Source organism: Cucurbita pepo, chromosome LG16 (assembly GCF_002806865.2).
Source record: "Cucurbita pepo subsp. pepo cultivar mu-cu-16 chromosome LG16, ASM280686v2, whole genome shotgun sequence".
Lineage (NCBI taxonomy): Eukaryota > Viridiplantae > Streptophyta > Magnoliopsida > Cucurbitales > Cucurbitaceae > Cucurbita > Cucurbita pepo.
The window spans coordinates 1142887-1155480 of record NC_036653.1 but is presented as its reverse complement, the minus strand read 5'-3'; the positions used below and the strand labels follow the sequence as shown (position 1 = coordinate 1155480).

Here is a 12594-nt window from a genome sequence, read left to right as displayed (position 1 = left end):
GGATTTTCTAGAAAATCCAACCTCCAATTCACGATGATTCTGGAGCTCACAATGTCGATTTAAGTTATCCTATAAATTCTAAACTTGGGGCAATAGTTTGGAACAAGAATCGAGCAAGCTCGAGCTCCCAATCGTAGGCAATAAGCATTTAGATTTTGGGACTCCTACTCTTGAATTTCTTCCAAATTCGAGAGCAATGCACCACCATTTTCCTTCAAACTTGTTCCTATAGCTTCTAAACAAGATTACCCACAAGTTTTATGAAGAAATTGAGTGCTGAAAGTGTCTAGAAACCATTCCCCCAATCCAATCCGCCATTAAAGAATTTCAAGGAAAACTCAAAATTCTAATCCGAGGTTGCACGAGAATTTGTCGAGCAAGAACGATCCCAATAAGTTTCTGCATCTCCAAGGAATGTTTCCATAGAAGATCACAAAGAGAAATAACCTCAGGAACATGCCCAATTGAAGAAAATTCATTTCGGGCTTAAATTGGGAGTAAGTTTTGAATTCCTATCTACGATTCCTTTTCCTTCAAATTGATAATTCCTTAAGCTTCAGAGGATCAAGTTGAGTAACTTTGATAAAGGAATAGAGAGCTGAAACATCATAGAACAAGATACCCAAGAGATCGAAAATCGGAGGTGTCGGGTAACTTGCAGACTAAGAGTGGTTTCTCAAAATTAAGACCCCACACTCAAATCCGTTCCTCCAAACTAATTCATTGAGCTTGAGGAAAGAATAAGTAAGAAGTTCCATGAAGAAATCGAGCCTTGAAAACCCCTAGAATCGGCTACCCAATAAGAAATCCTCTGTTTTTGCTCCGGCAAGAAATCATATTTTGGACGACCTTTGGAGGCTAATATCTTAGGCTATGATCCATGAGAAGATATGAAATCAATCCCTAACTCTCCCTTGTAACACCATCTTTAAGTTTCATGAAGTAATCAAGGGGAGAAATGATGTAATCAAAGCTGTGGAGCTCGATTTTCAGATGGCGGCAATACGCATTTCAACGTCTTCTTCCCGTCTGGAGGAAGAAGACGATGTGGCTGGTAAAGTTGAACCAGCCACGTCAACCCAAAACTCGAACTTCCCTTGGTTTTTTCTCAATTTTAATCCCCTTCCATACCATTTCTCATAAAAATCATTATGGTTCCAGAAACTACACACAATAAGGAGTATGTGGAAGGAAATTTAAAGTAATTCGAGTACCGAAAGCTCAAGAACGGAGGTCCTAAACATCGACGATTAGGTAAGTAACCACCTTGGACTTTTTGTTAAGAAATACTTGTAGGAATCACTTGCATTTCCATATGAACCCTAAACCTAGTATGAATTAAGGATATATGAAAGAAAAACTCAATGAACCGTACGTGAGTTAAGGCCCTAAACCGATCAAATTGCTTGGAAATTAGGTAACGTTAAAATAGCTCATTAAATGAACTCCGCTGCATATAAAATTTTAATGCTAAGCATATTATATCATGTTGAGGTTATATATGAAATTTGGTGGTCATTGGATAAGGATAAGTAGGTAAACCAAGAAACGGTGCAAAATGACCAAGAATTAAGGGTAAAATGACCAAAATGCCCCTATGACTACTTGTGAAAATTAAAGATCTATCCATGCTCCAAATGATTTGCTACTTCTTATAAGGTCTACTTTGAAAGACACAAAGATATGTTTGAGGTTTCAAGTTGATTGGAGCAAGTTTGAAATCTAAACCGACTTAGGACCTTAAAAACATTCGAAGGAAACACCACAAGAATCAAGACTCTTCTAGAACCCTCTAAAGAACTCCCCTAGGAATCTATGACCTTCTAGAACAACTCATGCTAAGATGGGTTCATATGGTTACAAATGCAAGTTCCAACTTATGTCTCAAGAAAATATGGACCTTAGAAACTTACATGAGAACTAAGAACAACACCACACAAGCTTTACAACTACCCAAGTAAGAAGAATGCTAGGTACCACTCAAGGACGTGGGACCAAGGTCCCCAAACTCAGAAACTTAAGAATGCTAGGTATACTCAAATCATGCCCAAGAACTCCTCTTCTAGGTGAGATGCCCTGCACCATGTTTCCTTTGCAAGATGTCATGTTTGGCCTCAAGTTTCCCTCACTTAGAAGAGATGCCCTGCATCAAGTTATGGGTACCCAAAATATTTGCAGGATGCCATGTTCATGTATGCACCGAGCACGTGACCTTTATGGTCTATCCTAGGGAGTAGTCTAGGGTCACGATGGAACAAGAAGAGAGTAAGTTACCTTAGCCAAGAATCAAGAATCAAGAATCTCCTAAGACCTCCCACGGTACAGCATGCTTATGACTTAGACTATGCTGCTTGGAACGCATGAAGCCTTGCGCATAGATATTCAGACTGTATTATAGGGCAAGCTCTTGATACAGGATTAGACTACATTGTCTGGAACGTAAGAAGCCTTAGATGTAGGTTTTCAGACTATGCTACTTGGAATGCATGAAGCCTTAGGCATAAGTTAACAGACCGTATCAAAGGGCAAGCCTTAAGATGCGGGTTAAGGCTATGTCGCTTGGAACGCATGATGTCTTGGACACAGGATTGTCAGGTGCATGGCTAGTGCCGTAAATCCTAGGGGGAGTGTTTTGGACAACGAACCAAGAACAAAACAAGAACCAAAAAAGTACCAAGAAAAAGCGAAGGATCAAAGAATATGGATCAAGATCCTAGTTCTAAGGATGAGAACCAAGAACCAAGAACCATGGTACTAAGGCTCTTAAAGAATAACCAAGCTTTCAGAAATCCAGGGACCGAGGTCCTCAAGATAGATCAAGTTAAGAACCCCAAGTCAAGAATAAGAACTAGAGGGCCTAAGTATTTATAGTAAGAGAAAGAACAAGAACCAGACAAGAACAAAGAATGTGGTACCCTAGCATATCAAGGACATGATTAACAGCCTACAAGTAGGCTACTTCCTGAGTCTTTGTACTCATTGCTTATTCTCCATTTTTTCTAAGTGATAAGGAGCTGGTCGAGGTCGGTCGGGAGTAGACTTCGAAGTAGGTGCCATAAACAAACCTCACCCATCGTCCTCTACCCTTTTGTCTTAAAATGTTTTGTGTATGTCTCTTATTTTGTATTTTAACTAATATGTTATGTTTTAAATACTTATGTACAAACTTTATTTTGATATACTGGAAATATAATGTTTTAAATTCCTTTGCTTTATTTCACGAAAAATTTACCCGTCTTTTAGAGTTATCGAGTCACCCCGGTCCTTACAAATAAAATATAAAAAAAATGGAAAATTACCAAAACACCCATGAGCTTCGAGATATTTACGAAAATGTCACTGATCAGAAAATCAGATATGTGACAGTGAGCAATGAGCAGAAAATCATTTAAATCTTCAAATCCAACCATTGGATTTTCACCAAATTTGAGTATGTTCTAGAGGACACAAATCTCACCACATCCAACGACAGGAATTTAAATTAGAAGACGGTAACTCAATGATCCGAGATGATATTTCCGTCGAATAATCCAAAAAACTCAATCTTCAAATCACGATGATTCTGGAGGTTTCAACTTCTCGTTAAGCTTCCCCTATAAACGAAACAAGAATCGAGTGTAGTCGAGCTTCCAATCGCAAGTAATAGCCGTTTTTGGGTCTCCTACTCTCAGATTTCTTCTAAATTCGAGAGTAATTGTCCACAATTTTCCTAGTGCTGTTTCCGTCCATTTGAATAAATTTGAGATTTCTTTAAGCTTATCTAATAGGATATATGAGTTTTAGAGATAATTGTTGGATGAATTTGGATGAATACTATATTTATCGATTATCGAGATAAATGATTTTACTGTTCGAATGCGATGTACGATGTATTATNAGGACGTAGTTTGATCCGAGGTTTGGGATTGTCTTTTGCGTAAAAGCATCTGATTGTGGTTTTATCCATTTTGGTTTTTATATATATGCTCCCTTAACCCTTGATTAAAATGGTGGGTCCAAATTCTCTTGTTCTTCCTTCTGCTTTCCTTTCCCTTCTCTTTCTTTCATCGTCTCCCGCGATCTCTTTCCTCTCCCTCCTCTCCAACGTTTAACCCCAACCCCACCTCCACGCGCCGTCGACAGCCTCTTCTCCGGCGAGAAACGCGCGACGGCGACGGCGCTGAACCAGATCTGTGTGTCTGACAACACCTACGTTGTGACGAATCCCCCCACTGCCACGCTACCAACGCCCAACTCCCCGTTTCGTATTGCGCACCGTCGCGATCTTTCACCATTCTAAATTTCGTATTCAAACCCAATTGTCTGCCGAAATTGTCTGCAGCTCAATTGTGCAAAACCATCACGTGATTCCGGGATCCTCTGCTATTCACTGCTCCTACCAATACTCAATTGGATCCTCTTCCGCGGTCGATGACGAGGTTCTTATAAGCTTGGCCTTTGGATGCCAATTTAATTCTTCCTATTCCTGTTTCTGATCAGTTTCTATGTGGATCTTGCAACTTCACTTTTCTTGTATTGATTTTTCGTTTCTTGCATTATGTCATCATTGGTGTGAGGAAAATGAATGAATGAATTGTTGCGTTCATCGAAAATGTAGCTCACTGGGGAAACCCTCCGCCCTCGTATCATATTGCTAATTCTCAAATACTGTTACCGACTAAATTTGGTTGATTTTGTAGTTTTTTCTTAATGCTCGAGAAGCTTTTATCAGTCAATTGAATTCTTTGTTCTTATTTCTTTTTTCAGTATTAGCTGGGGACTTTATGTGCAAGCATTAGCTGATTGAATTGTGGATCTATCGTTTGTTCTTGAATGGCGTGGTTTAGTGGGAGGGTTTCTTTGGGTAACTTTGCGGATCTTGCTGGTGCGGTAAATAAGCTCCAAGAGAGCGTGAAGAATATTGAGAAGAATTTTGACTCTGCTCTTGGGTTTGAAGAGAAGCCGGAATCCAGCAGTGATGGTAATTACTCCATATTATGTTGCTAATTATCATTGGGTATTTGGTTGAACATTTTTTTTTATAATGTGTAATCTGTAGTAAAGCTCAAACGATGCAGGGATGGTATTTTTCTGCTGAGACAGATTATTATGAAATGGCTACTGTGATTAAAATTTCTATTTCATATGTGCTGGAGTCTACCGTCTAGAAAACTTAGTGTTGAATAAAATCAAAGAGGGTTTTGTTCCAAATCCTTTTTCTTGTAAAGTTAGAACTATTGAGGCCACTATTTTCCTTGAATAAAGCACAAAATGCTAAATTAGAAAAGTTGGTTGATAAATCTAACTGCCATGAATCGAAGTTAATTTTTTTCTGTGGTTGTGTGTTCCTAGTTGTTCTTGCTCTGCCATCATTAATCCATGATTCCTGAAATGCAGGAGCTGGTCAATGTCTGTACTATCATTGCCAGTTCTTTAGCCAATAGTTTTTCATGTTCTCTTTATATCCTTGTAGCTCCTGGATTCTGGCAATCAGCTTCTGAAGGGAAAACACTCTTCGATCCAGTCAGGGCGTTAATTGGGGAGTCATCAGAGAAACAGGAACTGCCATCTTCACCAAGCCCCCCTGAAGTTACGGAGTCATCAGAAAAACAGGACCCTTCACAGCTTCAACATGATTTGAATGAAAAGGAAGGCATTGAAAGTGAGCAGTCAGTTCCTTCTCCTTTAAAGGAACCAATTTCTGAAAATGATGTTGAAGTTCCCACAGAAAAAGATGACGAAGGGTCAGACGTACAACAGGAAAGCCAAGGAGAAGCAGAGTCTGAATCACCAGTCATGCCTATTGAAGTTCTTGGATCTTCTGTCCAGAACCATGAAGTATTGGAATCTTCTGCCGAAGCCAATCATGAATCACCAAGAATGTCTGTTGAAAGTCCTGAACCCACTGCTGAAATTTCAGATTCCATTCACAATCTACAGCAGAAAGAGATTTTAGAAGTGGAAACTTCCGAACATCCAGAGATTGGTGCCAAGTTAGGGGGAACGGATGTATATCAAGATGAAGGAAGTAATGAGCTGTCGGTTGAATCTCAGAGTTCTTCTGATGTGCATAGCAGAAGTACTGAAGAAATATTGCTAGCAGATAGGACAAATGAACCAATGGTTGAGGTAGAGAGCACCGATAAATTAAAATCAGAAGTAAAGGAGCCCTTAAAACTGATTCCACAGGTTGAAGTTGAGTCATTTGATGATAACCAGGGTGAAGGTGGTAGTGAAACTTCTAGCGTAAATTCTGGTAGCACTGAGGTAAAAGAAGGCCCTCGGGAATTGTCAAGTGCCCCATTCTTTGAGGACGCTTCTCCGCGAATTTCTAGTTCAGATTCTAATGTAAGTGATCTAGCAATTAAAGCAAATGAAACGGAGCAGCAACCTAAAGATAGTGAGACAGAAACCAAAAGACAAGGTTTGAGCTCAGAGGAAAATATACCTGGTCATTTAGATTCTGCGCATGAACTAGAGAAGGTGAAGGCTGATATGAAAATGATGGAAACAGCATTGCAAGGTGCAGCAAGACAATCTCAGGTACTTCATGTGGCAATACATTACCTACAACCTTGTAGATAAAGATACTCTCAGGTCGGAGGTTTGAATTTATCCACCCTACATGGTTTTGAACTCTCAAGAAAGATACATTTTGAGCCTGGAGCTCTTTTACATGGTTATTCTTGCTATTGAAAATTGACTATATTTGACTGAGCTGCAGATAATTGAGATTAGATTGTCTAGGGTATCTTACCTGAGAAGTGGTCTTTTGAGATGTTCCTTTCCTTATAGTTTTCTCACTTATGAAATCATTAATCTGATTTCCTGCAGGCAAAGGCTGATGAGATAGCGAAATTGATGAATGAAAATGAGCATTTGAATACTGTGATCGAAGAATTAAAGGTATTTTATATTTTCATGTTAATCAATTAAGATCTTAATTTGTTATCCTTTTTTCGAGCAGTTAGGTGTGGTGGTTGATAGAGGAAGGCCACTTACTTAAGGGGCACTCTAAGCAAATACAAATGAATGAACTTGAGATTTGATCCATATAACCTTGTACCTAACACAAATCTTATTCTGATTATTTTCTGCACTTGCCTTCTCACTATTCAACTTTTGATCCCTTGTTTTAGCTCACCCTCCAAGCCCCCCATATAGCTTAGAATTTTCGAGCAATTGGAAGCAGCTTTCGATGATGAGACCGATAAATTGATATTATGCAATCGTGACTGTCCATCTTTACCACTCTTCGTAGCTTCTTATCTTAAGTCAGAAGTTCATAACGAACTAACAAGTAAACTATCCAGATAACAAACTAATTAGTCAGCTGCTAGTTTAACTGTAAACAACAACTAGTTTCAATAATTAGTTTACAAATAACCCTACATCATGTTACTGACATTTTTTCCCTCTTGAAAGTGTGGATGGAAAAACTATCTCAACAACTGAATTTGGTCAATTAATAGTGGAGGCCTAATGCAATTTATGCCTTTTGACCTGTTTTCCTTGTTGATTCGTGCCACTTCATTTTCCTCACTTAAACAAACTCATTTGAATTTCATTATGAAAGCTTGGCTATGCCTATTTCTCTGACATTTTTGTCTTCATTTGTGAATATTCTTTGGTCAATCTATTGTCATCTCATCATTCAATTACGAACTGTAATATATGCTGTACAATTTTCTTTTACAAATTCCCCCCCCCCTGCGCGCGTAGAGAGAGATGAAATATATGTTACTTACATTCCTTGTTATTATAACAGAAAAAATCGAGTGATGCGGAAATTGAATCGTTGCGAGAGGAATACCATCAGAGAGTCTCAACTCTTGAAAAGAAGGTTTGTCTTTTCTTTTTTATATTATTGGTCCAACATCTTCTGTATGAAGTTTAATCTTGGTTTTACTAGAAGTAGTTAAGACAGCTTGAGATTTTCGAAAACCTTTTGTTTTCACCACCCATACACATTTATTTCCCATGGGCCTGATTTATGAAGTTTGAACTCCAATTGATGGCATTAATAACCATAAGTTTAGAGATATGCCAAGCATCAATGGAGTTTTTCCAGTTGGGACATGATTTACTTAAATCACTTTCTCGTAGAAAGTTAGCAACTGTTTCGGAAAAAAAGAAGTGAGCGAGTGTGAATTATATTCATATTTTATTTCCCTTGGGTGATTTCTAATGCTTTTGGATAGTAACATTACAGGTATATTCTCTTACTAAGGAGAGGGATACACTTAGGAGGGAGCAAAGTAGAAGGAGTGATGTGGCTGCTCTTTTGAAGGAAAAAGATGAAATAATTAATCAAGTTATGGCAGAAGGTGAGGAACTTCTTAGTCTTTTCTTATGTATGTCTAATGGTATTTTCTTACCTCTAATTTCTGCAGAAACGAAAATTCTTTATCCAAAAAAAAATTCTGCAGAAATGACAACTTTATAGTTGCTTTTCTTTTTTCAGTGGGTATTGTGGGGGAATAAAATATTTGCTGTCTGCATCTCACATTCGCTCAGTCTCTGTCCTTTTCGTTTTGAAATATTTACACCTATGCATGTTAGAGTGTCCTATTAGGCAGTTTGTCTTCCTATTTGATTAACCATTGAGAATATTTGTCTACCAACCAGGCGAGGAGCTTTCAAAGAAGCAGGCTTCTCAAGAATCTCAGATTAGGAAATTAAGGGCCCAGGTATGCTCAGTCAACTTTCACTGAGATTTTTGGGAAAAAAAATTATATTACTCAGACGAATACTAATTTAATTGGTTCTGGAGGCTAGATAAGAGAGCTTGAAGAAGAGAAGAAGGGATTAATTACCAAGCTTCAGGTAATTGAATTGTCAGGTTCTTATCATATTTCTGTAGTATGCTTTAGAATATTTTCATTGAATCAATGTGGAGGTACAGAAGGTTTCATATGGAATTTTATCTTTCCAGAATGTATGGTCTGTTGCACCTATCATTTGCAATGACTTCATTTCTTATGCATCTTATACTTCAATTTCAGGTGGAAGAAAATAAAGTAGATAGCATCAAGAGGGACAAAACTGCTACAGAGAAATTGCTGCAAGAAACAATAGAAAAGCACCAAACCGAACTAGCAGCACAGAAAGAGTACTATACAACTGCCTTAACTGTTGCCAAGGAGGCCGAAGCGCTAGCAGAGGCACGTGCAAACAGTGAAGCCAGAACTGAGCTAGAAAGTCGTCTTAGGGAGGCTGAGGAACGTGAAACAATGCTAGTTCAGACACTTGAAGAATTAAGACAAACATTAAGTAGAAAGGAGCAGCAGGTCTTCTTTGTTCTTCTAAAAGTTTTCATTGTAGGAAAGTGAGCTAAATTAAGAAATTTCAGACAGATGACTTTATCATTAATTTTTTTTTTTCTGCAGGCCGTCTTTAGAGAAGACATGCTTCGTAGGGACATCGAGGACCTTCAAAAGCGTTACCAAGTATGTTGCATTTCCTATTCAGTGCTTCTTTTAGTTCTTCCGACTACACTGGACCTGGGAACTGGAAAACATAAAGGGAAAATTTTGGAAACAATCTCGTTATCTTCCTTTATTTATATCCTAGTAATCGTTGTTTTATAGGCAAGTGAGCGACGTTGTGAGGAATTGATCACTCAAGTCCCAGAGTCCACAAGGCCTCTTTTGAGGCAGATTGAAGCAATGCAGGTCAGTACATCTTACAATGCATTTGGAGATTTATGTTGATCTTTATACTTCAAGTTCAGGCTATTGGACTTATCTCTTAACCTCTCGTGATCATAATAGGAAACAACTGCTAGAAGGGCAGAAGCGTGGGGTGCTGTTGAAAGATCTCTTAACTCTAGACTTCAGGTTATTTTGAGATTTATTCTGTGCTATATACCATTTGCCCAGCATATAGACATGTCTTTATTGATTTTTTATTGAATACACAGGAAGCAGAAGCCAAAGCTGCTGCTGCTGAAGAGAGAGAACAATTTGTAAATGAACGCTTGTCCCAAACCTTATCTAGAATTAATGTTCTCGAGGCGCAGGTTCTTATTTCTAATGATTTTCATCATCCACCTTGCCTTTCAAATATTACCTTTCATCAGAATTGTATTGCAGGTCTCATGCCTTAGAGCAGAACAGACTCAATTAAGCAAAACCCTCGAAAAGGAGAGACAGCGAGCAGCTGAAATCAGGCAGGAATATCTTGCAGCAAAAGAGGAAGCTGACACTCAAGAGGGTCGTGCAAACCAACTTGATGAAGAAATCAGGGATCTTCGAAGGAAACACAAGGAAGAGTTGCAAGAGTCTCTTAGGCATAGAGAGCTGCTGCAGCAGGTTTTGGTTCTTATATGAACTCATAACCCCTTTAACCTAGGAAGTACAGACTCATCTATAAGTGAAAGTTTCCATGTTAGGTGCACATCTGGGGTGTGAACACACCTTGGACATAAATCCAACATGCAACACACTGGAACATAGTTTGACCGACGTGTATGTCAAACCAAAACGCCTTTTGGAAATACCAAAATACCTTGTTGTTTTGAAAAAAAAAATGTTATATACGTGAATATTGACACTTTTGGACACTTAGATAACCTAAGACGCTTCTTGGACTAGAAATAAGCTGTTTAATTGTTAAAATTTGTTTACATGGACAATTTTTTCGCCCAAAAATATACTTTAGTTCATGTTTTTTATATGTCATGTTTATGCCATGTCTTTGCTTATGTTTTCAAGTGTTTTACTTACTTTCAGTTTTTTCGACTAAAATATGTTTCTATTACTCATTTCCACTCGAAAGAGGATTTCAAGTATTGATTAATCAAATTGAAGATGCCATGTCCTTGTTGCAGATTTCAGTATCAAACACTTTATTGTCAGTGATATAATCATGTCCTTTCTCTGACCTACTATCTAGCAATCAAAACTAAATTTCTGGTGTTTAAAATATTAAGCTTGCATAAGAGTTGTCTGTTTTACTTGCTAGGCTGGGTGGGGGCATTTTATCATCTGTTGCAGGAGTTTAATTATCATGAAGTTTCTGCATAATTTGTGTGTTAAACTCCTTTATTCATTTCTTGGAAATTTTGCTTTTCTTCAATCTCTGACAGGAGATTGAAAAGGAGAAAACTGCCAGATCAGATTTGGAGAGGAAAGCTCATCTCCATTCTACTGCTGTGGCTGATCATAGCCCCATAAAACGGCATAATTCGACTTTTGAGAATGGTATGCTTCTTTGTTTGCATGACATTATTTTTCAGGGTGTATTTCCTTATACCATTACTCGTGCAGGTGACTTGGCACGTAAGCTCTCAAGTTCTACTAGCCTAGGAATCATGGAGGAAAGCTATTTTCTTCAAGCGTCTTTAGGCTCATCTGAAAGTTTATCTGATAGGAAAATTGCTGGGGACGTAGCCATGAGTCCATACTATATGAAAAGCATGACTCCTAGTTCTTTTGAGGCTGCTCTCCGTCAGAAGGAAGGAGAACTTGCATCTTACGTCTCTCGATTGGTTTGTCATTTTAATACCTTGGAACTCTTCAATTCGCACATGTTACCTTACTGCATTGTCTGCATTCCTTATATTACATTTCTAGGGTTTATAAAAGACTTTTGGTCTCAAATATTTTCATTGAAGTAAAAATTTTGTTCCTAAATTTTTGTTAGTTCATGTACCATTAAATATGTGACTATTTAGTCTTTATAATCTATATGTAATTGTAGTCTCCATAGTATAAAGTTCGTATTATTGAGTTCCTACTGACTAGAAGAATTTCATCAATGTGAAGAATTGAGTTTAGTATATAATGACTTAGTTCTGGTAGTTTTATAAACATATGATCTTCAAATAGTGTATTGATCTACATATTTGAGGAACGTCATTAAATCTTAACAAGATTTAACATGATTGAGTTTAATGTTACACTTCTAATTAATAGGAATTAAATTGTTACTCAAGGCTAAAATTATTACTTCAATAACATAAAAAGATAAGGACCATAAGTGTTTTATCCCATATTCTATTTAGGCAGTGTTGGACATGTGGTAGTTAAGATTAGAGTTTAGTGCATTTCATTCTCCTTTCCTGGGAAGGGATTGTAGAAATATTAAGAAAATTATATATTCAATCTTTTAAGCCCCACAATAGTTCAAACTTTAGCTCTATTTTCATTTATATTTGACCAGAAATCGCTGGAATCTATCCGTGACTCTCTTGCTGAGGAGCTAGTGAAGTTAACGTCACAGGTTGGTATTGATTCTTCACATGCTATTCTCTTTATGCCATTGAGCTTGATGCCACTTGCGCTGACTTCACGTTTGAATTGATTCTCTTGACGCGCAGAGTGAGAAGTTAAGAGCAGAGGCTGCTATGTTACCTGGCATACGAGCAGAACTTGAAGCGCTAAGGAGAAGGCACTCGGCTGCGCTAGAGCTGATGGGAGAACGTGATGAGGAGGTAAAATAACAAATCTCTTAGTGTGGAAATCTAGATAGATTGTACATGTGGCAAAAGCACAATGCTTGCTCCTCCCCTATTTAGATTAGTTTATCTTATAGTGGTAGTGCTTTTTTTTTTTTTTTTTTTTTTTTTTTTTTTTTTTTTTTTTTTTTTTTTTTTTTTTTTTTTTTTTTTTT

At 37.7% G+C, this 12594-nt stretch overlaps 1 protein-coding gene across 1 annotated transcript in view; it reads left to right on the top strand.

The window, feature by feature from the left end:
• Positions 1–3980: 3980 nt before the first annotated feature.
• The window catches only part of LOC111777111 (golgin candidate 5), a 10742-nt gene continuing 2128 nt past the window's right edge, over positions 3981–12594 (top strand). The window contains exons 1-18 of the mRNA XM_023656554.1: positions 3981–4418; positions 4747–4960; positions 5453–6522; positions 6814–6885; positions 7748–7822; positions 8192–8306; positions 8608–8669; positions 8758–8805; positions 8985–9269; positions 9369–9428; positions 9570–9653; positions 9753–9818; positions 9902–10000; positions 10074–10292; positions 11069–11183; positions 11250–11470; positions 12145–12204; positions 12302–12415. Of these exons, the coding sequence (XP_023512322.1) occupies positions 4813–4960; positions 5453–6522; positions 6814–6885; positions 7748–7822; positions 8192–8306; positions 8608–8669; positions 8758–8805; positions 8985–9269; positions 9369–9428; positions 9570–9653; positions 9753–9818; positions 9902–10000; positions 10074–10292; positions 11069–11183; positions 11250–11470; positions 12145–12204; positions 12302–12415 (2913 nt within the window). The 5' untranslated portion in view covers positions 3981–4418; positions 4747–4812. The remainder of the gene's footprint in view (positions 4419–4746; positions 4961–5452; positions 6523–6813; positions 6886–7747; positions 7823–8191; positions 8307–8607; positions 8670–8757; positions 8806–8984; positions 9270–9368; positions 9429–9569; positions 9654–9752; positions 9819–9901; positions 10001–10073; positions 10293–11068; positions 11184–11249; positions 11471–12144; positions 12205–12301; positions 12416–12594) is intronic.